Below are 26688 nucleotides of genomic sequence, written 5' to 3'. Positions count from 1 at the left end.
GGCTCTGGCCATCCTAGCTTCCTTGCTGGTCTTCCAACAGGCAAGCTCCTGCCCCAGGAGTTTTCCTCTGGCTCTTCCCTCTATATGAAAAGCTTTCTCCTCCCCCAAGTGTCTACATCACTTGTGAGTCTTTATTCAATGTTGCCTACTTGATCACCCTATTAAAAATGGCAACAAATCTCCCCTCCACGCTCATCTTTTGTTCTCCAATTTTTTCCCCATAGCAGTCACTACCTCCTAACATATATGTTTATTATGTTTGACTCCTAGCCCACCTCCCTTTGTGTGGGTGATAGAGTCACAATTTTTGATCCTTATTTTCAAATGGTTTGTTCAGAACAAAAAAAGGGTTGGAAATCATTAAGAGTTATATAATTATTTTAGTGGGCCTGGAACAACACATTTTAAACACACCCCCTTAAAAATGGTTCAGATGATAAATTTTGTTATGTGTATTTTATCATAATTAAACATAAATGTAAATAGAGAAAAGTTAAGAGCTCTTGTGGAGTAACAAATATTTCAAGAAATTTTTGTTTGTTATATGTGTGAGTACTTAAATATACTTGTTTTTAAGCAACAAGGTACTCCATACTATCAGTCCTCATCAATAAAACATTTTAAACAATTACTATAAAGTTATGCACCTACTGATGAGTTGATATGAATAAAATAGTCCACAGCAGCATTATTAGAGTGCAAGCTAGAAATAATACAAATGTCCAGAGATACTAAAATGGATACTTAAAAGAAGTGTAGCACATTAAACAATGGAATATTATGCAACAGTGTTAGGATGGCCTTAGGCCTGAGCCTAAGCAACTCCATTTTTAAAACTCCAGTTTGAAACCTGCAGTTTCACCAGGCACACCCACAGAGCCCTCCAGTATGGCCACAAATAAGTTACTGCCCCTCACCCTGATAAACAGAGTGAAGCCCCTGGCACTTGATAAGAGAAAAAGGCAAGAAGATCAGGGTGGAGACCACCAGACCAAATGTTTCTGACCCCAGGGTAAATGATATCACTGAGAAATCCAGTGGTAGCTGATAAGAATTGAAAGGGGGGGTCAAGCCCCCCCCCCAATTTAGTATAAATAATAGAGCAAATGAACAGGGATTCAGCCAGCAGAAACAAGGATACACTCGAGCTGGAGAGCCTGATGAAGACCTGACATCCCATCACTTATCACCGTTCCTGCGTGACCCTCACCACTCTTAAACTTACCTCCTTGTCTGGACCTTTGTGAAAGTCGCAACTTCTCCCTACCACCCTCTCCTCAACCCATAGTCCACTCCAAGCCAGGAAAAGCCTGCCTTGGTTCTAGACCTGATCATCTCGGTCTGAGTGAGTGTGCATCTATTGGACACAAAGTCTAAGGCTTAAGACTTCTGAACTTAGCATGCAGAGAGAATGTCTGTCACTAGCCTATCATGATTAAGTGTGTTTTGCAGTGCTTAGAATTGTTTGCTGTGAATTGTTTGATTGTGTCTATTGCAGTGCCTAGCATTAAAGATTGTCCTTTTCTTGATTAAGAACCTATGGAGTGAAAGTGTATTGAGTAATTTGAGAGACTAAAACATTGAACGGGGCAGAAGCATGTGGATATTCTTTATTTCTCCCCTCCACTGCATATGTTGCAATTTTGCCCCCTCACGACAGTGAGGGAAAGAACTACAGTCACCTTTTTATGTGCGTGAATCCCAAAAAACTATGCTGAAGATTGAATTGCTGGAGAATACATATACAATTTTTAAAAAAAATATTTATTTCTTTAGTTTTTAGGTGGACACAGTATCTTTATTTCACATTTATGTGGTGCTGAGAACCGAACCCAGTGCCTCACACCCTTTAGGCGAGCACGCTACCAATTGAGCCACATCCCCAGCCCCACATATACAATTTAATAAAGCTCAAAATCATACACGTGCACCAAAGCTACAAAGATAAACAAGGCAAGGTGACTTAAAATTCAGATAAATTGATTAAAAGTGCAATGTCTTCAACCTGAATGAAGGTTTAGGGTCCTGGAATGTATTTCCGCATGACCCTAATTAATGCCCCTCGAGATCGCATAGCATCTTTTTCCTGAGTTTTCGGCCTGTCCTGCCTCCAAGAGTAGTGTTTGGTACTCAGTGATTTTGCTTAAAGTACTGAATCCTGTGACAATTTCCCTTAGGGACCATTTTCAAGGCTAGAGTCTGACAACGCTCCAATAGTAGAGTAAATTAACTAGTTGCTGAAAAAATAAATGAACTTTGGCATACTTCTCATTTTAGGCCAAATTCTTCTTATGGCTTCGGTTCAGTTCCTGTCCCAATCACTACCCCTATAGAGTCGCTGGGCATCTCGTTTCCGCGGCCCAAAGTGGTTTTGCCCCGGTATCTGCGCTGGAGAAAAGGTGTGGGAAAGGGTATAAAGTCGGGGTTGAGACCCAGGAGTGTGGAGGCCACAGTCCAGGCCGCCCAGAAGGGGATGGAGTGGACACGGAGCTCGCCAACTCGGCTAGCCCGGTCACTGCGCAGACTGTACCGTCGCGGTCTAACCAAATTCTCCTGCCACCGCCTCCCTGCGGTGACGTCACGGGTTTCCGAGCTCTCGATTGGAGGGGCTGCATTTGGTCCACTCTCGCGATGATTACTCCTCCAGGTCCCGGCCCTGCCCCTCTCCGCCCCGGCCCGGTAGTCGGCTGTAGACCACGTTGCGAGCCGCTGACACGACGTACACTGGACCAGTTTCCGGGGCTTGTCCAGACCGCTACGACTCTGCTCAGTCTCTCACGAGGTTTGGCTCCGAGGCGTCCTGTTGCCAGACCCGCGATAGCGCGGGAATCTCCACTGCTCGAAGGGGCCAGTTTTCTAGGGCTGCCTGGAGTCAGTCACATCAGTTCCCATCTTATGGATCGCCAAAATTTGGCGGCTGTGAAACTCATTTCCGGTCGCTTGGGTCTCCATGGAGACAGCCCTTTAACCACTTTTTCACCTGTCATTCCACGGACTCCACGTGGTTCGGAAATCGCCCAGAGAATGTTGGTGGGAGGCATCGAGAAAGGTGTAGATGGGAGGGAAGCAGCGATCAAAAGGGAGGCAGTAAGTGGGACCCTTGAGTACAATGTGCTGAGCACCTTTTGGCTAATTACGTAATTAAGGTGAACCGGGAATTTTCCATTTTGGGGAGGTCCAGTTCATCAGGATACACGTTTAGGCATCACTTGAGCATGCATAATCCCTGAGCCTATTTTTGTATAGTCCTGAGGGCTCCAGCATCAAATCATGCTATAGACTTGCTCACCCTTCATCTGGGAATTGTCTCCCCAATTACCTTAAGATCTTTCTCACTTTGCGTTGCTGATTGTTTATTTCCCTAAATCTAATTATAGCACTTTTCAAATTCCTCACTTTTCAATGCTTCTCTAGCTGCATTCATTTTTTATAACACTTTTTGATTAAGTGGTTCATCACCTGCCATTACGATACTGATACTTTACTTCCCAAACGGACCATAGTTTCTTTAGTGGCAGGACTAGCTGTCCCTTTGTTATCGAATGCACTGTCGATACCAGGTAGTCTACCTTTCTGCCATTAAATGTGTATACCCCTTCTAGAACATCTCCGCAAATGCTTGTTAATTCACCAGATATTTATTGAGTACCTTCTATGTGCCAGGTACTCTTTTTAGGAATTGAAAAGTCCAAAACTGAACAAAATAGATTAAAGTTGCTCCCTTCAAGAAGTTTACTACTAGGGGAGACAGACGGTATAGAAGCGAACAAGATAATGAATTTTAGTTAGCTAATAAGTGCTGTGAAGAAAATAAAGTCATAGCAATGTTAAGTATGGTGTCATTTTAGATAAAACAGTCACAGAAAGCTTCCCTTAGGATGTGGTTATTCAAGCAGAAACCTGAGTGATAACAAGAAGTTGCGAAGATGTGGAATGAATATTAATAGGCAGATTGGGAAATGCACAGCTTCTTAGGTGTGAAAAAGAACATCAGGAAGTGCAAAGACTCTTGAGGTGGTGAAGAGTCGGTTGATGTGAAATGAATAGCAGAGGAAACCAGGGCCTGATTATTTAGGGCTTTCATAGCCAGAGCCTCTCAAGTTTGGATTTTATCCTAAGTGTAATTGGAAGCCCTTAAAAAAGGTTTAAGAAAAACAGCAATTAGATTTGATTAGTATTTTTAAAAGAATGGACTCTTTTTGGAGGCAAGGATAAAGAGGAGACTAGAAGAGGCCATGTTAGGAGTTCAGGAAACTTGTGTTCAGTTTCTGTTTGGGTATTCCCGTGCTGGGAAATTCTGCTTGAAGGGTTGAAAGGTAGCCCATTCCTTAGTTGGAACATGGAGTTCTTTCTGTGGAATCTGTCTTCCTGAAATCCACTGTTTCTTCCTTGGATGCTCCATTATTTGTGGTGGTTCCTTCAAGTACGTTACCATCCCTGTACATACATGTCACCTCACCTGGTTGGATGACTGAGGAATCAGCACTCTCTTGATCTGGCCAATTTTTAATGTGGCTTTTAGCAGTCAGATTGTGCTGTTGACTTATGTATTGCACTATTTCAAGTCAGATTTCACCTCTCTCTGGCTCCCCATCCTGAATTTCTGTGGTGTATGTGTTTTTTTGTTTCTTATTTAAATGCAGCATTTTACTTTTATTTCTATTTTATCTTAGTAAATTCCATGTTGTTCATCATTGCAGTTTATTCATCCAATTCTATCACTCAACATGTCCTCCCAGTTTTTTGTCTTTTACAGAGGCACTATGTTATATCCTTCAGTGTTTGTTTCATAAACAATGCTAAAACTGCTAACTGTATCATGAAAAGAGGCTTATGGCATTTCCCTAGTGACTTTTTCCCGATGGCATGAGATTATTAGTATGTAGTCTTTGAGTACGGTTATTTTTTTTTCTTTTGTTTTATTTATTTATTGTTTGTTTGTTTGTCTATTTATTTATTTTCATGTGGTGTTGAGGAACTTAGTGCCTCATACATGTGAGGCAAGCGCTCAACCACAGAGCTACAACCACTGAGCTATAACCTCAGCCCTTGAATAGGGTTCTGTAGCTCATTATGAATCCTTTGATCTGTTAGCTAAAACCAAACTCACAACGATAGTATGTAAAAATTTTCTTTATAAAATAGTTTGCAGAAAACAAGATATAGCTGTACCTTGTGGCTAGTTTGGCCCAATTAATTATTTTGGAAAAACTGTTGGTTTCTCTAGTTTTTACTATAATGAAAGTTTGTGTATTTTAAAATACAGAAACTGGTTTGTAATGGGTAAAAGTAACTTTAGAAAATAATAAACTCTTATTGAGCTTAAAAAATCTTAGGTTTCAAGGAAGAAACCCGTAAATCAGTTTTTCTCTGCTTGGGCATTTTGCTCCCCAGGGGACAGCTGCCAATATTGGGAGTCTTCTTGGTTATCGCAACTTGTTGAGAGGATGGTACTCCTGCCATCTACTGGGTAGAGGCCAAAGAAACTCTAAACATCCTGCAGTGTAGGGGACAGCATTCCTCAATGAAGAATTATCCCACCCAAAATGTCAGTAGTGTTGAGATTGAGAAGCCCTCCTATGAACAAGGCCTTAACACTCTTTTTTCTTACAGTAACTGCTGTTAATTCTATTTAAAATGGGTGTAAAGAAGAAGAGAGAAATGCATGTTGCTGCATTGACAGTTCGTCATCAGGACCTTGAAATTTTGAGATGTAGGTGATTTCAAAGTTCATTTACTGAATACCTTTTTTTTCAACCAGTTTGCAAGTAGAGTGTTTTAATCCCTGCGACCCCATAGCACATAATTTTCAAATTCTATTTAATTTTTCATGTTTCTTATATCCAGTTTTAGATGTAAAATGGTTTTCTTGAATTTTGACTTACTAAGTCTACTTGCTTTTTTGGTTTTAAAGATTTATAGAATTCATAACAAAGGGAAACTCATCTACATATAGTTAAATCATTGACTTTTCTTTGCATTTGTTATGTAGCTTTTGCTGATGGGGAAGGGAAAAATCTAGCTTCTTTGCTGTTACATTGTGTGCAACTCACAGATGGAGTGTCACAAATCCATTGTATTAAACAGGTAAGGCCGAATTATTACTCATGGGTGTATCCTGAAGGTTATGCTATTATAGATTTTTAAAATTAACTGACAGCTTTTGGCTTAAATTATTCAATGTCAACTTATTGAATAATATCAAATTATTCAATATCAACTAAAGAATAGGATTAAAAAAATCTCTTCTTTTTTTTATATAGTATTTATTCATAGCAGTAATAGAAGCCATATTCAGACTTCTATTATAATTAGAGCTATATAGATAGGCTAGGAAATTACTATACTTACCTTTTTAGTAATATTAAAAAAATTTCCGTAGATTTGAATCCTCAAAATTTTTCAGCAGGCACATTTAAAAGTTAAAATATAAAGATTGTCCTCATTGGTATTTCAATTACTATTTGAGTTTACCACTTGAGCTTACATAATATTTCTTTGGAAAGAAATTAAATAGATTACCGATACTACCATAATTTTAAGAATGCTGCAAATTTTCTCTACCTTAAGCCTTTAATAGGTTAGGTCTGTAAGTCTTAAAGAGGTAGGTCTGGAGTAGGAAGAAGGATTTAGGAGCATATATTGAAAAGGTTAATAAATACTAAAAATAGATATTTTAAATCAGTACAATATGGAAAACATTCCACAGTACAATCAGTATAATTGAGATTTAAAAGAGTATTTGTAACCAACCATATTACTTTGTTATAGTTGATATTAGAAAAAATGACTTTGAATTTTTTTGGATTATAGATTGTGCCTCTACTGGAGAAGTTAGATAAAAATGGCCTGTGTGATCCCACTGTTCAAAGTTGTTTGGATATTTTAGCAGGAATTTATTTTTCTTTGAATCTGAAGAATCCCTTGAAGAAAGTATTGGCAAGGTAAGGAAAAAAAGGAAGGGAAGTTGGGTATTATAAAAAGTAACCAGGGCTGGGGTTGTAGCTCAGTGGTAGAGCCCTTGCCTAGCATGTGTGAAGCCCTGGATTCGATCCTCAGCACCACATAAAAATAAATAAATAAGTAAAGGTAGTTGTTTCCAATTACAACTAAAAAGTATTAAAAAAAAAAGTAACCAAAGTTCCTTTCCTGTTCTAATAAAACAAATATATTACTAAAAATTTCATTCATACAATCTCTCTTTCTTCTCTCCCTCTTATTCTATCTCAGTTTCATTTTAGGTCACAGATCTTAACGAACAGACTGTGGCTTTGGTCTGGGTGATAGTTCGCTGACTCTTGGTTCAGTCCACTTCTTGCTACTTTTTTCTCTATTTGTCTCAGCTGTTTCAATGTGGATAATGCAGCAATACAGAACAATATACTTGATTTAAAAATGTCAAGCAGTATAGAAATACACAAAAAATGAGGCTTATATTTCACCATTTCTGGTGAAATATCACTTAACATTTTGGTATCCATCTTTCTAGACCTTTTCTTTATGTTTAGCATATGTGTGTTGTATTTTAGTTTTTATTTTTTATATAAATGAGATTATATTCTACATAATGATCTAGAGTTTGTATTTTAACTAAACAGCATCTTAGAGATATTTCCATCTCAGTATAGTCCTTTTTATTTTTTAATAATGGGAATTGAGCCCAGGTGTGCTGTATTGCTGAGCTACATCCTCATCTCCTCCCCTGGCTTTTTTTTTTCAAATTTTGAGATAGGGTCTCACTTAGTTGCCCAGGCTGTCGTTGAACTTGGGATATTTCTGCTTTATTTAGTTTCCTGAGTTGCTGGGATTACATGTTGTGCCGCTGTGCCCAGCTAGTTAGTTTTTTTTAAACTGTGGTAAACAGCACATAACTTAAAATTTACTTTCTTAACCATTTCTAAGTGCGCAGTACAGTATTATGAAGTGAATCCATGCTGCTGTTCAGCAAATTTCCAGAACCTTTTCATCTTGTAAAACTGAAACTTTGTGCCCATTAAGCAACTCCCCATTTCTTCCCCAGCTTCTGGCAACCACCATTCTACTGAATGTTCCTAGGAATTTGGTTACTTTAGGTACTCCATGTAAATGGAATATTTGTATTTGTCTTTTTGTGACTTATCTTATCTCACCAAACATAATGTCATTCATGTTATATATAGCATGTAATAGAATTTCCTTCCTTGTGGATATTTGTTTATATGTTCATTCGTCCATTGATGGACGTTTGGCTGCTTCTACCTTTTGGTGACCGTTTAATGTATCTGTGGACATAAATACTCAAATATCTCTTTGAAATCTTGCTTTTTGTTCTTTTGGATATATACTCAGAAGTGGGCTTGCTGGATCATATGGTAATTGTTTGTAGTTTTTTGAGGAGTTGTCATCTTGTTTCCTATAATGCAACATTTTACATTCCCACCAACAGTCTTTATTTTAAGAGCTACAGATATATTCCATATTATGGATATATCAGAAATGTATTTCCTGATTTTTTTTTAATCACTTTTCCATTGATGGATATTTGGTTCATTTTCAGCTTTCCTTATTTCAACAATTTTGCAATAGTATTTTTTTTTGGGGGGGGGGCTGGCACCAGGGGTTGAACCCAGGGATGCTTAACCACTGAGACACATCACCAGCCTTTTTTTTTTTTTTTTTTTTTTGTATTTCATTTAGAGATGTGGTCTTACTGAGTTGCCTAGCGCCTTGCTCAGTTGCTGAGGCTGGCTTTGAACTCATAGTCCTCCTGCCTCAAGCCTACCAAGTCTCTGGGATTACAGGCTTGTGTCACTGTGCCTGGCTAATATTTTTAATCTTGTTCATAATCATGTATGTGTATACATGAGAGAATTCCTAGAAATTGAATTTTTAAGACCAAAAGTTATTCATGTTGAAATTTTTATAGCTGTTATTAAATTGTACTCCCAAAAAGTTATTCCAGTTTGTACTTCCATCAAGAGTGAATGAGTGCCTGTTTCTTTATAGCTCTCTAGCACTGGTTAATATCGTTCTTTAAATCTTTAAAATATAAGGGTGATAAATACTATCTTGTATAATTTGCATTTCCCAGATACTATCTTGTATAATTTGCATTTCCCAGATGCTCATGTAGTCGAACATTTTTTAATGTGTGAAGTTTGTCTTTTTAATCATTACATAACCTTTGTATATCTTCTCATAATTTTTTTCATTTGTAAGAACTATGAGTAGATTATATGCCATATATATTTCTTTTTCTTGTTTTAAGTTTTCTTCATGTTATCTTTTAATAAAAATTAAAGAAATATTTTGTTATCAACATTATTAATACTTTTCTTTGTATAGATTCCTGAGCTTCTTGCCTTACTTATATGTTTTCTCTAAGATGATGATGATGATGATGAAGAATCATCCTAGGCAAGCACTCTCTACTGACCTATATTCCCAGCCTTTTTCTAATACAAGATTACTAGAGAATTATTTACTTGTCTTATAATTATTATTATTTTTTTGTTCAGCTTTAAAATTCATCTGGAATTAAGTCCTGAGTATAATGTGAGGCAGAGGTTCAACTTAGTTTTCTTTTTCATATAAAAGTCACTAATCACCAAACTCTTAAATAGTCTTGTCTAGTCTTGTCTTTCCTCACATATTAGGGATGCTACGTTATTGTGTTATATATGCTTACATAAACAAGAGTTTTATTGATTTTAGACTTGGGCATGTTCATTGATGTACCACATCATAGTCTTATTTATTGTAGTTCTATAATGTGGTTTAATTATGTAATTGTATGTTACCTCTCTACTGACTTTCTTTTTCAGAATATTCCAATTTTTGAATTTTTTTCTTCCAGAAAAGCTATTCAGTCAATCAAAAAAAAAAGCCTATTGGTTTTGATTTAGATTTTTTAAAAATATAGTTGTTGATAGACCTTTATTTTATTTATTTATATGTGGTGCTGAGAACTGAACCCAGTGCCTTACACATGCCAAGCGAGCGCACTACTGCTAAGCCCCAGCCCCAACCCCTTGATTTAGATTAATTGAAGTAAAATTGACATAAGTTTAATTTATCCACTCAGTAAAGTTTTATCGACTACCTACTATGTTTTAAACAACCTTCTAGGAATTGGAGATATAATGAATCAAATAATCTAGAATGGGGTTGTATTACAAGGGGAAGATAGAAAATAGACAAAATAAATAACTTACAGGATATTAGATGGCATGGGAGCTAAGGGATGGGGAAAGAACATCAAAGGTGGGGTAGTGATTTCAGTGTAAAATACACTGGCCATTTCACATAACTTTGCTCTATGTGATAAAGTGATTTTTGATTATTGGGTAGTTGAGAGAAGAATGTTCTGGGTGGAAGAAATAATAAGAGTAAAGACTGTTAGGTTGTCAGAGGCCAGGGTTGTCAGAAGGCCATGTAACTAGAGCTAAGTGAACAAGGAGATGAGGTTGGAGAGTTAATAGTGGATGGTACAGATTGTCATTGAAAACTGTGTTTGTATGCATGTGTTTTGAAGTTGTTGAAGGCTTTTAGGCAGGTCAGCTCTACATATGTGTGGGTTTTGCATTCAGCCAACCATAGATCAAAATATTCAAAAAATTGCTGGGTGCTACACTTGTACAGACATTTTCCTTGTTACCATTCCTAAACAATACAGAATACTAACTATTTACATAGCATATACATTATACTGGGTATTTAAGTAATCTAGAGATGACGTAAGTATATGGGAGGTTGTACACAGATTGTATGTAAATACTATGCCATTTTATATAAGAGACTTGAGCATCCTCACATTTGGTATTTGTGTGGAATCTTGGAACCAATTCCCTGTGGATACTGAGGGAGGACTGTCACATGGCATTTTAGAATTATCACACTGGCTTTTCTGTTGAGAATGATATAGGAGATGTGAGAGAAGCAATATGGAGCCAGGGAAACCAGAAGAGAAATGATAGACCAGGGAATTCCAGTGATGGTGATATGAAGTTGTAATTTTCTGGCAATACTTTGAGGGTTTAGTTCAGTATTTCTACATTTGGATGATTATCCTCCTTCCCCACATATTGGCAGTACGAAGTTGTCAGATTTTTAATATTTGATTCTTTTTCTAGCTCACTAAATGGCCTACCTAAATTTTTTCTAACTGAGGCTGTACACAGTTTTACTTCTCGTCTTCAAGAAGAATTGAATACTACTGATCTGTACTCATATAGGAAAGTAATTGACAATATATCTTCCTGTATGGGAAATTTTAATTTGGGTAAGCCAGCACTTTTCTAATACTTTTTTTGGATAATACCTGTCATGTCATTATTTTTAAATGATGTTAAGTTTAGTGAAATTCCTTACTAATATTAATTTTTCCCCCTATAGGTAAAGCAAGTATTAATAATCTTCTTAAAAATGGTAAGTCCTATTATTTTATTTTGTTCTTAGGGTATTTTGTTGCTTATGTGTCATTTTGGAACTGGTACTTTTAAGTTTTTTGGCAATAGGAAAAAATCACTAAAGTATATCATGCTCTTTTTAAAATCTTTGCTTCTCTATTATGATATTTTAGAAAACCAATTTAAAATATGTTCTTGTACTGAAGTTAAAATTCCCAATTTTAAGTTCTGTATTGTCATTATATTCTTTTTGTTTCAGTACTTCATTTTCTGCGGAAGAGTTTAATTGAAATCCTAGAAGAAAATAGGCAAGTGCTATGTATTTACATGCTTGTGGTGTGTATGCTGATAGTTGTACATTCTCTCTGTACAAAGAAAATTTTCAAAAGTTCTCAGAATGTGTTCTTTCTGTCCTTCTCCCTTAATGTTAGACCTGATTATTTAAATTTATTCTATAGAGATTTGATATTTAATTTTTTTTATTTTATTTATTTTGTTTTAAAGAGAGAGAGAGAGAGAATTTTTAATATTTATTTTTTAGTTTTTGGCGGACACAACATCTTTGTTGGTATGTGGTGCTGAGGATCGAACCCGGGCCGCACGCATGCCAGGCGAGTGCGCAACCGCTTGAGCCACATCCCCAGCCAACTGATATTTAATTTTAAAAGTCAAATTATTATGAGAATAAGTGTGAAAGAGAAGAGCCCTTCTCCTACCTTTGATCCTTTTTCATAATTTACTGTTCTTATTTCATGGGGCGAAGTTTCCTACGTTATTTCTCTGATGATATTAATGATGGTTGTTTTTTGTTTGTTTGCTTCAAGTATTCTTATATTTACATGCTTTTATTTTTTGTAAGTTGCTTTTTTTCTGTTTGCTGGGTTTGGTCACTATATTTCCTGCCAGAAGTCTAGTGATCTTTTGGGTATTCATATTTAAAAATAGGGCACTGAGGGACTCGGGATGTGACTCAAGCGGTAGCGCACTCGCCTGGCATGCGTGAGGCCCGGGTTCGATCCTCATCACCACATACAAACAAAGATGTCATGTCTGCCAAGAACTAAAAAAAAAAAAAGTAAATATTAAAAATAGGGCACTGAAAATTGATTTGCATCTCTGTGCATATGAATGGGGTTGATTGCAGTTTTTATTCTAGGCTGGTCTGGCTGGGCTGTATCTTGATGGAACCCTTTATGTCACTATCTTTAGGTCTTTTTTTGATCTAGTGGTAGATTCACTATGAAAGAATTGTCAGATCACTGTCTTAATATTCTGGTTGCTGAATGAGGGCAGAAAGTTGAGGTCTTGGCTGTAGGCATCTATTGTGCATGCATTTACACAATTTTCCTGTCTGCAATATGACATTGTGTGTGCTGTTTTTTTTCCCAGACACTTGACGGTTTATATTCTCTAAAGGTAAACCAATTGTCTGTTGGCAAGGGAATGTGATGCAGAGTTCTCAAGTAGGCTTGTAGCCAGTCTTCCTGTTTTCAGCTTTGAATTTATCTCCAATTCAAGGAATGCTTAGTGTCCACAATCTCTGAGCCTTTTAGGCTCAGAATCACCATACTTTTAAAGTATGGTGATTGTCTTGTTTACTGCCCTTATGTCTTTATGTCTTTATGTCTTAAAGCCTATGGCTATTGGTTTAGGAAGGTTCTGGAAGGGAACAGAAGTAATACCTGTATGCCATCTTCAACTTGATGTCTCCTTCTGCCACACTAGAAGCTCCTTCTCTGTCTCTTTTTAGACAGTTCTTCATCAGCTCTTCTCTTAAATATGGGTTCAATTCTTTTTATTTTATTTGTTCTGACTTCTTAGAATCATTCTTTTTTTTTTTTTTTTTGGTATTATCTACCATCTATATATTCAGGATTCCCAAATTATCACTCTAAGTTCTCTTCTCTGGGTGGTAGGCTTATTTCTGGACATCTCAAGTTGGATATTTTACAGGTACCTCAAATTCAATATATCCAAAAGAGAGTTCCCTCTCCATCGCCCCTAGAACTAGTAGCTTCTATTCTACTTTTTGTAGCTTTTTGAATTTACCTGTTTTAGGTACTAATATAAAGAGAATCATATTTGTCTTTTTGTAATAGGCTTATTTTAGTTAAAAAATGTTTTTAAGAGTCATCTCTGCAGTAGTATCTGAAATTTATTCCTGTTTACAAATAGTCTCTCTATATGCCACATTTTGTTTATTCATCCGTATGTTGATGGACATTTGGACTTTCTCTACCTTTTGGCTATTGCGAATAATGCTGCTCTAAACATTGGTGTTCATGTTTGAGTCTCTGTAGAATAGCTGGATCATATGATAATTCTGTGTTTAATGTTTTGAGGAATGGTCAGTTTTTTTAAATTTTAGTTGTAAATGGACACAATACCTTTTGTTTTATTTGTTTTTATTTTTATGTGGTACCAGGAATCAAACCCAGTGCCTCACACATGCTAAGCAAGCGCTCTACCACTTAGCCACAACCCCGGCCCCCAAGTGGTTTTTTTTGACTTACTTTTTTTTTCTTTCTTATTTGATAATGGGGATTGAATCCAGGGGGCCTTTATCACTTATTTTGGGACAGGTTCTTGCTAAGTTGCTTAGGGCTTTGCTGAGTTGCTGAGGCTGGCCTTGAATTTGTGATCCTCCTGCTTCAGGCTTCTGAGTGGCTGGGACTACAAAACATTGTAGCATGTGCCACCATGCCTAGCTTGTCTTATGATTTTTTTTTAATATTTAATTTTGTTGTATTTGGGCACAATACCTTTATTTTATTTATTTATTTTTATGTGATGCTGAGGATCAAACCCAGGGCCTCACACATGCTAGGTGAGTGCTCTACCACTGAGCCACAACCCCAGCCTGCCTTATGATTTAATAGGATTACTCTATGTTCTTCTGTGTTGAAAATAGACTGGGGGATAGGGTATAGCTCAGAGGTAGCGCTGTTGCCTAGCATGTGCAAGGCCCTGGGTCAATCCTCAAGAAAGGCAAGAACAGAAACTGAGAGATTGATTGGAAGCTATTGCAGGAATCTTAGGGGGGAGGAGGAGCAGGTTTAGGCCAAGATGGTAACAGTGGAGGCCATCAGATTCTAGATATTTTTTGAAGGTAGAACCAACAGGATTTTCTTATAGATGGAATGAAGGGAGGAAGGGAAAATGATTGCAGTGTGTTTGTAGATAGAGATTCCAGCAGATGGAGCAGGAGTTAAAGATAAGTTCACATATTTTGAGATAGTCAAGTGAAGATATTGAATAGGAAGTTAGTGAATGAATCTGGAATTAAAGAGATCTAAATCAATGAAAGTTTGGGTATTGTTAGTAGATACCCAAACTCTGGCATAAAAAGAGAGGGAGAGGCTGAGAACATTGCTAAGTGGTAGAGTGCCTATTTAGCAGGCATGAAATCCTGGGTTTAATCCCCAACACCATCAAAGCAAAACAAACCAAACAAACCCCCAAAAACAATTAGGGAGAAAAAGGTAGACTGGTTCTAGTGTTTAAAAATCGATGTAGGAAATCTAAGAGAGCATAGCATGTTGGAAGCCAGTTCAAAAAAGGGTATCAAGGTTGAAGGAGTATTCAAGTTTAAGTTGTATTATTCATTCTTGAATTTTTTTCTTGATTTCTTACCTTTTCCCTAAAATAGGAAGTGAGGTTAGTCATTGGCTAAGAAAGAGGTGCCTGTTGAGGTAAGAGTGTTGAAAATTTACAAAATTGGAATGTTTGGAAGATAGAGGCTTATCTAGCATAATCTAAAATTAATTTTGGCCCTTTGAGGAGTGTTTATTTTGGAGAGGTATAAAAATGGTAACAAGTATTTGAATTTCCTTTTTTAATAATGTCTTTTCTTCTTTGTAGAAAATTTGCTGGAAATCATATTGTTCAAACACAGTTGATGAATGACTTGTTGGTAGGCATTAGAGCTTCAATGATGTTAATACAGAAAGCACAGACTTTCCAGGGGAATCTCTGGAAGGCTTCCAGTTCTCCCATATGGCAAAGTATGTGTGACTTGCTGAATATTTTCACCAAGTTCTTAAGTGATGGTAAGTGTAACAGCAAACAAATTATGGTTCTAATTGAGTGTCAGTCCATTCTTCCTAAAAATGGTCTGCAATACATTTTACTGAGATGTGGAACTTCTTTTCCACCCTCTCAAAGTGGGAGAAAAGTCCTGGATTACATGTTTTTAATGACTTTTTCTATAAAATGTACCAATTCAGCAAGGGTTAATGTTGAAGGACTTTTCTAAGTGTGTGTGTATTGTATACAAAAGAAGAAAACCTAACAATCTTAGTGTTGAAAAACTACAGACTTTAAGTAGCAAAAGAAAATTCTTTATAGAAGAAATTTCCAAATTTTGAGGGAAGTTTAGAAAGATGAGAACGACACTTACATTTCTCCTTAGCAGCAAGAGCTATTTTCAGATAGTGACAGTTGTTGTTGATTGTGGGCCTCATCAGTACTCCTTCTTGTATCTTACATGTCACTTCTGTCCATAGGAACTGTACTACTAGGATACCAAATAGATGAGAGGAAATTTCTATTTATTTGTTTATGGTGCTGGGGATTGAACCTAGGTCCTCATGCATGCTGGGTTAGTGTTCTACCACTGAGCTACATCCCCAGCCCTGTAAATTTCTCTCTCTTTTTTTTTTTTTTTTAAATTTATTTTTTAGTTCTCGGCGGACACAACATCTTTGTTGGTATGTGGTGCCGAGGATCGAACCCGGGCCGCACGCATGCCAGGCGAGCGCGCTACCGCTTGAGCCACATCCCCAGCCCTAAATTTCTCTTTATACAAGTCCTTTAACAGCTGGGACTGGTGGTGTAGATCTGTAATTCCAGCTGCTCAAGAGGCTGAGTCAGCAGGATTGCAAGTTCAAGGCCAGCCTAGGAACTTAGCAAGACCCTATTTCAAGAAATAACAAAAGGCTAGGGTTATAGCACAGAGGCAGAATGCTCTTGGGTTTAATTCCCATTAAAAAAAAAAAAAGATTCATCTAATAAATTAAAAAAAGAAATGAAGTGATTGAATATCATCAGTTTGAAACTCCCAGTGATTTGATGTAGGCATTATTAAGCATCAACAATTGCTAACATTACAGAAACCAAAAACCAGGCTGTAAGAGGCTATTAAGGAAAGAAGCTATTTTCCAGGATTTTAAAGCTTCATGTTGATATTCAGTGTTTAGCAGCAAGTAACGGAAACTGAACTTAAGAAACTTAAGCAAATGTGCCTCCTCTTCCTTCCCTTACAACAAGAAGTTCAGTAGCAGGTGATCCAGAACTATGCTAGGCACAGTAGGACGCAAATGTTTTCTACCTTCCTTCTCTAGCATGTCAGCTTTCACCCATGTTGTTTGTTGCCTCATGTTTGCTGTGATTGCTGTACTTCCAGACATCATGTCTGTGTTCAAGGCAGGAAGAAAGAAAGCCCACTACATCTGTATCTTTAATTAGGAAAAACAAAGATACCTGAAGAACTTCTGCTTGTATCCTATTAGTCTGAGCCCTCTCATCTGGCTGCATTTAGTTGTAAAAAAAAAAATTGGGGAAATGAGTATCCTGCCTTTGGCTGGACATGTTAGATTTGCTATCAACAATAAAGGACAGAATGAATGTTTAGTAGATAATTTGTAGTGTCTCTCATGCTTCTTACCCTTGGTCGAATAATCACCATATTATTAGAAGTTAATAAAGATAAAATAACAAGATATCCAGTTAAAATTGTTTGGTTGCTCAGAGTACAATACCAATCATAGTAAAGTTTGTGATTAACGTGGATATAGATATTTTTGCACAAGCCCTGAAATTTCTTTGAGAAAAAGTGTATGCATGTTGGTTGGGATATAGAGGCATTGGTGGATGGGAGGGGACAGGTGGTACCGCTATGAGGCATGCTGGGAGCCTGTAGGTGGAGAGAAAGAGTGGATGCTCTAGAGAGAAAGGAATCAACATTTATTGAGTATATAAAGCCTCTTCATTTATCTTTTTAAACCTTATGAAAATGTGTCAGAGGTTATATTTTCCCATTTTACAGAAGAGAAGGCTGAGTTCTTGGGAGGTTCAATAACTTGTCTAAGACTTACTCATCTAAGAAGTGGTCAAGCTAGAAGCTTTACCCAGGATTGACCCTACAGTGTTTGCTTTTTGCATGGCACTGGAAATTCTGTCATTTAATACATGTTGTCTTTTCTTTTGCCAAATAGATGACCTATTACAGACTATTCAGAGTACGTCGGGATTAGCTGTTATTCTTTTTATTAAGACAATGTTTCATCCATCTGAAAAGACTCCTGAATTGGTAAGTGCATCCTCTCCTTTTTAGAATTAATTGTATTCTATCGAGAGAGTGGGACTGTGGCTCAGTGGTAGAGCACTTGCTTCAAATGTACTAGACTCTGTCACCTGTTCAATTCCCAACACTGCCAAAAAGAAAAAAAAAAAGAAGAATTTGACTTTACTGAGAATTAGAATTTTATTTTTTTGCAGTGCTGGTAATTGAATTCAGGGCCTGTGTATGCTAAGCAAATGCTCTGCTAATGATCTATATTCCTAGCCCCAAAACAAAACTTAGTTTCTTTTTTTTTTTTTGGTACTAGTGATTGACCCCAAGGGTGCCTTAGTGCTGAGCTATAGCCCCAGCTCTTTTTTATTTTGAGTCAGGATCTTGCTAAGTTGTGGAAGCTGGCCTTAAATTTATGATCCTTCTGCCACAGCTTCCCAGGTTTTGAAATTATAGGCATGTGCTACTGCCTTTTGCTTCCCAATATTTTATTATTTATACAGTATTTATTTGTTTTCCTTCTGTCATACCCTGAGCCAACCACTTTCCCAGGCTGCCTTTGGAGATATAGGAAAAGGAACGTATAGGGCAGATAAGACACCGGAGGAAGAAAGCAAGGTGGAGACTGCTCTTTCACATGGCAAAGAGCATGAGAAAGGCCACTATCTGGCAAAAGAGCCCTATGGCCCCTAAAAGGGCAAAGCCCAGAATGGGGTAGGAGAAAAGCTTTAGAGAAGGGTTTCTCAGATGTCAGTGTCTCTGGTCTGTTCAGCATCACTGCAGATAGTGGTTGGCTCAGCAGCTAAGAGATGCTCCTGACCAAAGAGTGGGTGGAGAGGAATTTGGAACAGGCATACATTTTCATGGGGCCAGGAGACATGGCAAGAGAGCTGCTGCCAGTACAGAGAAGACCTTCCTAAACATATTTTTAAGGTGAAATAAAAAATGCCATGTGTGGTGGCACATGCCTGTTATCCCAGGGACTTGGGAAGCTGAGATAAGAGGATTGCAAATTTGATGCCAGCCTTTGCAACTTATGAGATCCTCAGCAAATTAGCGAGACCCTGTCTCAAGATAAATATAAAGGGCTGGGGTTGTGGCTTAGTGGCAGAGTGTTTGCCTAGCATGTGTGAGGCACTGGGTTCGATTCTCAGCACTATATAAAAATAAATAAACAAAGTCATTGTGTCTATCTACCACAATGACTTTAGGATTGTGGTAGATAGAAAGAGAGCCCACTACATCTGTACCTTTAATTAGGAAAAACAAAGATACCTGAAGAACTTCTGCTTGTATCCTATTAGTCTGAGCCCTCTCATCTGGCTGCATTTAGTTGTAAAAAAAAAAATTGGGGAAATGAGTATCCTGCCTTTGGCTGGACATGTTAGATTTGCTATCAACAATAAAGGACAGAATGAATGTTTAGTAGATAATTTGTAGTGTCTCTCATACTTCTTCCCTGGGTCGAATAATCACCATATTATTAGAAGTTAAAATTATTTAAAAAAAATAAAGAAAACAAAAACATAAAGAGAACTGGGCATATTCCTCAATGTAAAAGCGCCCCTGAGTTAAATCACCTGTACCAAAATAAAAAATAAACAGAGTGAAATAAAAAATTCTTTTGCATAGACTATCTTTCTGATGACTTTTTTGTTTTATAATAAGAGAACTTGAAAAATTCATCTGTATTAAAAAAGTAACAATTGTGATAAGTCTATTTTACAATCATCAACATTTTTGATATATAACCTTTTAATTTCTTTGGTGCTGTTTGTTCAGTTCTATATCTCCTCAGTATCATAAAAAATACTCATAATACCAAAATTATGCAGAAAATTAATGTTTAGATACATACACAGTACAACCTTATGATAAATAAATATTCTTTTTACTAGAAATAACTCTAGGGGCTTGGGATGTGGCTCAAGTGGTAGCGCGCTCGCCTGGCATGCGTGCGGCCCCGGTTCGATCCTCAGCACCACATACAAACAAAGATGTTATGCCCGCCGAAAACTAAAAAATAAATATTAAAAAAATTCTCTCTCTCTTAAAAAAAAAAAAAAGAAAGAACTCTAAATCATGAACTTTAGGTAGGAATCATACTACAATCAGTTGTTAAGTGAGTTTGATCCATTTGGAAAAGAGTGTGTGCATGTGTGTGTGTGCATAAATATATTTGTGTACACACACACATATATTTTTATTGTGTTATGCTGGAGACTAACCTAGGGTCTTTTGACTTCTAAGCATAGGATCTACCAGTGGGCTACATCCCCTGCACCTATATGGAAAGCATAATAATTTAGACCATAGTACTTAATTTACTGCTTGCAGTTCTATTTCTTGCTGTATCTAGAAACTCATTTTGACATTTTACTTAACTTTTTGCTATATTTATTAGTGTGCAAAAAAAAATATACACACATATACACATACTATTCTACGAGATCACATAGGAATTATCATTAGATAAAATTGAAAAATTCTTTTCTCACATCACCTCTCAAAGTGTTAAACTCATCACCTGTAGGTGGTGGTGATGTAGTGTGCTATACCAGTACATTCAAATCAGTAAAATGATTCATATACCTAGTTTTAATATTTTTCCTTTTAATACTAATATAATTTAATGTCTATGGCTATTTTAGGTTTAGTTACTTTTCCAGGGATATTTCAGGAGAAAGCATTTTTTTATTTATATTTTGAAGTATCTCTTGGAAAGTTTTAAACCTTTATATATGTTAGTTTGTTTTTTTTTTTCTTCCAGATTAGCAGTTTGCTTCTCCGTTCAGTAGACTGTACCAGCATCCCTGAGTGGTTCGTGAACAGCTGCAGGAGCCTCTGTTGTGCTGACATCTCTGTGTCAGCTCTCTTATTCCTGTGTCAGGGGACACTTGCCATGTTGGACTGGCAGGATGGGAGCATGGGCCTGAGTGGAGAGGCCCTGCTTTTGGACACTGTACATGTTTTGTTCACCTTGAGTTCACAGTGAGTTTTCATGCTGCTGTTTCATATTTTGTTTTGCTTAAAAGACATTTAAAAGTTGCAACTGTACCAGTATACTTAGTAATTACATGAAAAGTGCTCAGGATAAATTCTAAATTAAAAGTAGAATATGTGTAGGGAATGAAATGGACGTGAAAGAGAAGATGGGGTGAAGGGAAAGAGTTATAGGGAGTATTGATACCAGTTAACCTGTAATTAATTTCTAAAATTAATTTTAACATTCAGTTTCTCTGTTACCATTTTTGGTTGGGGGGTGATGGTAGTACTGGATATTGAGCCCAGTCACTCCACCACTGATGTACATCCCCAGTCCTTTTTATTTTTATTTTGAGACAGTGTCTTGCTAAGTTGCTGAGGCTGGTTTTGAACTTGTGATCCTCGTGCATTAAACTCCCAAGTTGGTGGAATTATACGTGTGTGCCACCATGCCTGGCTACGCTCTCATTTTCTAAAAACTAAAAAAATTTGGGACTGTGAGACTGCAGCTCAGTGGTAGAGCACTTATGTGTGGGTTTAATTTCCAGCACTAAAATGCCTATAAAAAACAAAAAACTAAAAATTTTTATATGTACAGTGCTAGAGAATTGATGAAGAATTTCAGCATGGATAATCTAATGTGACTTTCATATGTTTGATAGAAAGAATAAGAAATCTAATTTGTTGATTGGTTAAAGTAAAGCTTAGAAGAGTAAATGCTTTCTTAAGTATGTTGCTAATAAGAAACCCAAGCCAGCAACTGTATAAGGTCTTCTAACTTCATAGTGATACACTCTGTGTTTTTCTTTCGTGTGTGTTTTTGCCATAATGGCTGAAAGTGCTCATGTGCTTAAAATGTCAAAACTATAGATATGGCTTGGTAATAATGAGCATGTGGATTGCAGAAGAAAATGATCATGTTTTAAAATAACTGCTTACATAGCTATAATCTACATATTATACAAGTCACACATTTAAAGTGTGTGACTTTTAGTATATTCAGATTTGTGCAACCATCACTTCAGCCAACTTTAGAATATTTTCATTGCCCTAAACCCCATTTACCCTAACTTTCCCCAGCCTGAGGCCCTTATATTTTAAAACACTTTTGAAACTGTCATCGCTATGAAGATAGCCAGTGATTCATTCACCTCCAGTAGTTTCCAATAATTCATTTTGGATTATTTTTTAGAAGGTGAAAAGATTCATACACAAATTTGAGATCTGTTTTGGCTTTTTAACTTTTTTTAATTGTAAATTTAATAATAACTATTTTTTTCTGTTTATTCTTTATATTTAAAATTTTAAATGGTTAAATGCTTATAAAATGAAATGACTTTTATGTACCATTTTACAATAATATGGTTCATGTTTCATTTTTCTTCAGGATAAAGGAATCAACACTGGAAATGTTTCTATCTAGAAACTTTGCATCTTGGACAAATTCAGCCATACATATCCTTGAATCAAGTTCCCCAAGCCTGAAGGACAGTCTGAATGGGAATTCAAGCATAGTTGGGAGACTTTTGGAATATGTCTATACACACTGGGAACATCCGTTGGATGCTCTAAGACACCAAACCAAAATCATATTCAGAAATCTTCTCCAAATGCACCAACTAACTTTGGAAGGGACAGACTCAGTCAGTGATCCTTTCTTTTTGGAATTGACTAAGAGTGTTCTGCTATTGGAATGGCATATTAAAGGAAAGTACATATGCCTGGGGTGTTTGGTAGAGTGCATAGGAATTGAACATATTTTGGCAATAGACAAAACTATCCCATCTCAAATCCTAGAGGTCATGGGGGACCAATCATTGGTACCTTATGCAAGTGACCTCTTGGAAACAATGTTTAAAAATCACAGAAGTCATTTGAAATCCCAGACTGTTGACAGCACTTGGATTGGCCAGTGGCATGAGACTTGGGTTTCTCCTCTCCTTTCTATATTATGTGAAGGAAGCCTGGATCAAAAATCTTATGTGATTGATTATTATTTGCCAAAATTATTGAATTACAGCCCTGAAAGCTTAAAGTACATGGTAAAGATTCTTCAGACTTCTATTGATGCCAAAACTGGTAAGAAAAATATGTTTTTGTCTTAGTTATTTTTATTATGATGCTTAAATATAGGCACCTTGGCAGATGTTGACCATATTTCCTTAATTATAAGGTTTCCTTAATTATAAGGTTTTAATTTATTTTACCAAGTTTTTTCTTGTTTTTGGAATAAAAATATGTGTGCTTTATATAATTTGCTTATTTAAGTGATTGAGACAGTAATTAAAAATTGTTTTAGGCAAGTTGAAAGACAGGTACATTGGCAGAAGCAGTTTTTGTCTCTGGGAGAGAGACAATATTTGGAGTCATAACCTAAAGAAAGAACTATTTGTAGTCCTTTAAAATAGGGGTAAATATTCCGTCAAAACTCAAGACACCGAAGGAAATACTGCAATAAAACATATTTCAGTAAATAATATGGAAAATGATGATCATGGTTCATTATACAAATCTTAAAATTATAATACTCTAACAGCATATCCTGCGTAATTTAAACAGTATTTTCAACTAAAAGTTAAAGACTTTTGATTTCTGCATATAAAAATAAGCCATTATTTGTAATTTAAAAAATTTTTTGGAATGGAGTCTCACATGTTGCTCAGGCTGGCCTTGATCTCCTAGGCTCAAGCCATCATGCTTCCTCAATCTTCCCAAATAGCTGGGACCCTAGGTGTGTGCCACTGTGCCTGGCTTCCTTTAGGTCTAAGCTTTTTTTTTTTTTTTTTTCCTTTTTGGTACTGGAGATCAAACCCAGGGCCTTGTGCTTTTGTTTATAATTTTTAACAACAGTTTTCCTTGCCTTTTTGAGAAAAACCCTCTGAATCTGTTCTGAAACAAGGTTGTCTTTATTTTGATATCAAGGTACGCCAGAACTTGTTGTCCCCTTAGTAATGGCAAGTGTCTTAACCCCTGAGACCAATAGGTTCTTTGTGATTTTCCTTTTATCTTTATTAGTGAGAAACAGTAAATCTGAAATGCAGAGAAGGTCAGTCTTTGCTTTTAAAGACACAATGACCTTTAGTCACTGAAGGTTTTTCCTATTTTTGGCAGAAAATTGTTTTAGTTTGTTATTGTATTTCACTTTTTTCCCCTGACTTATTTCCTGGGTTCACTTTCTAAGTATCAAGGAAAAAGTAAAAATATTAGCAAAAAAGTTACGATTTCTTTATGTTAACAGTATGAAAATTATGATTACTTTGAAATTATTGACACAAGAGCAATTAAATAATTTTAAAATAAGGATTACTTTAGGAACTTTAATTCATGTTAGAATTTATGTAAAATTTGATTTTTATTTCTGAAAACATAACTTTAATTGGAAACATGAACATGAACATGAAAATTAACAACTGAAAATTGCAGTAGTCATTGCATAACACTGTTAGTGTGCTTTTGGGACAAGAGCAATCTCTTCCATCCTTAGGGTCTTGTGATAGCAGAGGGGCTTTGGGAGCTTTGATGGCATGCTTGCGAACAGCTAGAGCTCATGGACATCTGCAGTCTGCTACTGATGCCTGGAAGAACCTTGTGTCTAGTGCAAGAGTGAAGCAAGGTTTAGTTCATCAACACTGCCAAGTAAGGAAAAAAAATACCTGGGGATTTGTACAGGACCCTGATTCTTTCAGTCCCAATATAGAGGCTCCTACATTGTGTGTAGCACTGTTTTAGGGAGTCTATAATGAGGATGAACAGAAAGTGAAAAGTGTCATCCTTGTACTCCAGCTACCTAGTTGAGAGACAAGAAAGCCTTGTGAAATCTGAGAAAATAACATAGATTCAAATATGCCTTATGCATGAGGACTTATCTAGGAGGTTCAGAAGAGACTAATCAGAGGTGGCTGATAAGAAAAGTGAAATATTGGAGCAGAACGACAGATAGACAAGACCTGGAGGAGAATTAAGGATGTTGTCTGGCAGAAGGAGACTGTTTTGTCTATTTTATAGACAGCTCCAATGCCAGGCTGATGCCTTCATTACTTCCCAGTCACCAGTTAAATGAAGTCTTTCAGCCACAGCCACTCTGTCTTCAGCAAGGAAGTGGCATTAATGGAAACAGAGATGAGTTTCCAGAGTGAGAGCAAAAACAAACCAGGAGACTAGTTAGAAGTGCATGACAGTAGTGTGAGTGTGAGGTAAGGCGGTCCTAGGGTAAAGTGGTCACTGAGACAGAAAGTATGAAGCTGAGCATTACCATGGAATAAAACTGGAGATTGTTGATTTTTATGTATCTCCAATTCATACAATAAGATAAATTAATAGAAAAGAGCTACAGGATTTTTGCAAGTTACATATGGTTAAATTTAGTTTTATTTTTGTTGATGGCCTGTGCAAATAATTAGACATTTCAAGTGGTTTAGGCTTTGCTTATCTCAATGAAAAATTAACATTTCATTACTTGGCATTTTAGGTACGGATAGATACATTAGGCTTGCTTTGTGAAAGTAATCGGAGCACAGAAATTGTTTCCACAGAAGAAATGGAGTGGATTCAATTCTTTATCACATACAATCTTAACAGCCAGTCTCCAGGAGTGCGGCAGCAGATTTGTTCTCTTCTTAAAAAGGTAGAATTGAGCATTAGAAAGTGGTGAACTTTGCTCTGGATATTGTTTTGAGGAAGAGCCCAGATTTGGGAGAGTGTGGGAATGATCATGGGATTGGGCTACCTCTTCTTGGTCCTTCTGTGACTTGCTCTGTGATATTGTAAAGCTTACATGTGGTACTAAAATCTAGAGTAAAAAGACTGTTCATTTTGGGGTGGCAAAACTGGAGGTTTTTTTTTTTTTTTTTAAGCCTTTTATTTACTTTTATGTGGTGCTAAGAATTGAACTAAGTGCCTCACACATCTAGGCAAGTGCTATACCACTGAGCTACAACCCCAACCCCTTGTCCTCTTTTTGATAGAAAAAAAATCTATAGTGTTTGGGCTCTTGGAATGTAAGGTGGTTTTAAGGAAACTTTGGTAAATGGAGGAAGGAAGCATTTGCATTTTTATAGTTCTCTAAGCACCTCACAAAATGGTCATTTTTGAATAATTGAATTTGAATTCATCACACAACACATCCATGGGGTGAAGAATTGGTATAGAAATGAGTATATAGTCTTTAGATTCATGTTGACTTAAAGGAAAATGTAAGAACTGTAGTTTAATGGCTGTATTCTAGTTGCACTAATACTGATTTTGGTTTTAAAATGTAAATGTTAATTTTTTGTCAAAAAGAAATACTGTAGATTTTGAGAGTTTAAAAACCAGTACTCTCTTTGCCTTAGATGTTCCCTTCCAGGGCTGACAGTTTAGTTTAATGTGAGGTTCACAGATGCTTTTTATTTTTATTTTTTGTCTTTAAAGTTGTTTTGTAGGATACAGGAAAGTTCCCAAGTACTTTACAAATTGCAGCAAAGTAAATCCAAACATGAACCAGAGAATGAGTTAGCCAAAGAAGAGCCTTCTGTTTCCTTACAATTGTATAAGGTAGGTGATATCTTTTCAGACCTAGAGTTTTTAAGAAACCTAAAATAATTGTACATAAGCATTAGAGGGAAACAGATGGAAGTCTCTTTGTGAATTGTGTTCCTGTGCTTTTTCCTTCAAGCTGGGTGTTACATATTTCTTTTGGTGCTTTGGTACTCCAGGAAAGGTAGCACATGACTCAGGGACCAGGCTGCACATGAGGACTGCTAGAGGATGACATTAATGGGCTCACCTCAGTAAGGCTCACCTTACAGCTTATATGGGCCAAGTGAAATTAGTACTTTAACAAGCAGGTAATTGCTGGCTCTGGACTTCTCCAGGCCTCCCCAGGGTAGGAGGCTACTGTGGCTGAGCTTTCTTCCTTTTGAGGCTGACATGACATTCAGTAGCTTGACGTTACTGACCCCTTTCCCACAGTTCAGCAGTGGAAGGAGGTTGTGTCTATTTGTTCGAGTGAGCTTGGAGAGTAGAGCTGGTTCAGGGCATAGAGTT

The 26688-nt window shown here is 36.7% G+C and overlaps 1 protein-coding gene and 1 pseudogene across 1 annotated transcript in view; one reads left to right on the top strand and one right to left on the bottom strand.

Moving 5' to 3' along the window:
* Nucleotides 1-2679: 2679 nt before the first annotated feature.
* Thada (THADA armadillo repeat containing) overlaps nt 2680-26688 on the top strand; it is a 323478-nt gene continuing 299469 nt past the window's right edge. The window contains 14 exon segments of the mRNA XM_077791748.1: nt 2680-2782; nt 5614-5713; nt 5993-6087; nt 6814-6944; nt 11112-11260; nt 11374-11406; nt 11647-11695; nt 15249-15436; nt 17603-17697; nt 20450-20670; nt 22052-22743; nt 24149-24300; nt 25133-25288; nt 26074-26196. Coding sequence (XP_077647874.1) covers nt 5638-5713; nt 5993-6087; nt 6814-6944; nt 11112-11260; nt 11374-11406; nt 11647-11695; nt 15249-15436; nt 17603-17697; nt 20450-20670; nt 22052-22743; nt 24149-24300; nt 25133-25288; nt 26074-26196 — 2160 coding nt within the window. The 5' untranslated portion in view covers nt 2680-2782; nt 5614-5637.
* On the bottom strand, nt 18313-18538 carry LOC144249642 (ATP synthase F(0) complex subunit C2, mitochondrial pseudogene; annotated as a pseudogene).

This window comes from Urocitellus parryii, chromosome 12 (assembly GCF_045843805.1).
Source record: "Urocitellus parryii isolate mUroPar1 chromosome 12, mUroPar1.hap1, whole genome shotgun sequence".
Classification (NCBI taxonomy): Eukaryota; Metazoa; Chordata; class Mammalia; order Rodentia; family Sciuridae; genus Urocitellus; species Urocitellus parryii.
The sequence above is the reverse complement of the archived record's forward strand: the minus strand, read 5'-3'. Positions and strand labels throughout refer to the sequence as shown.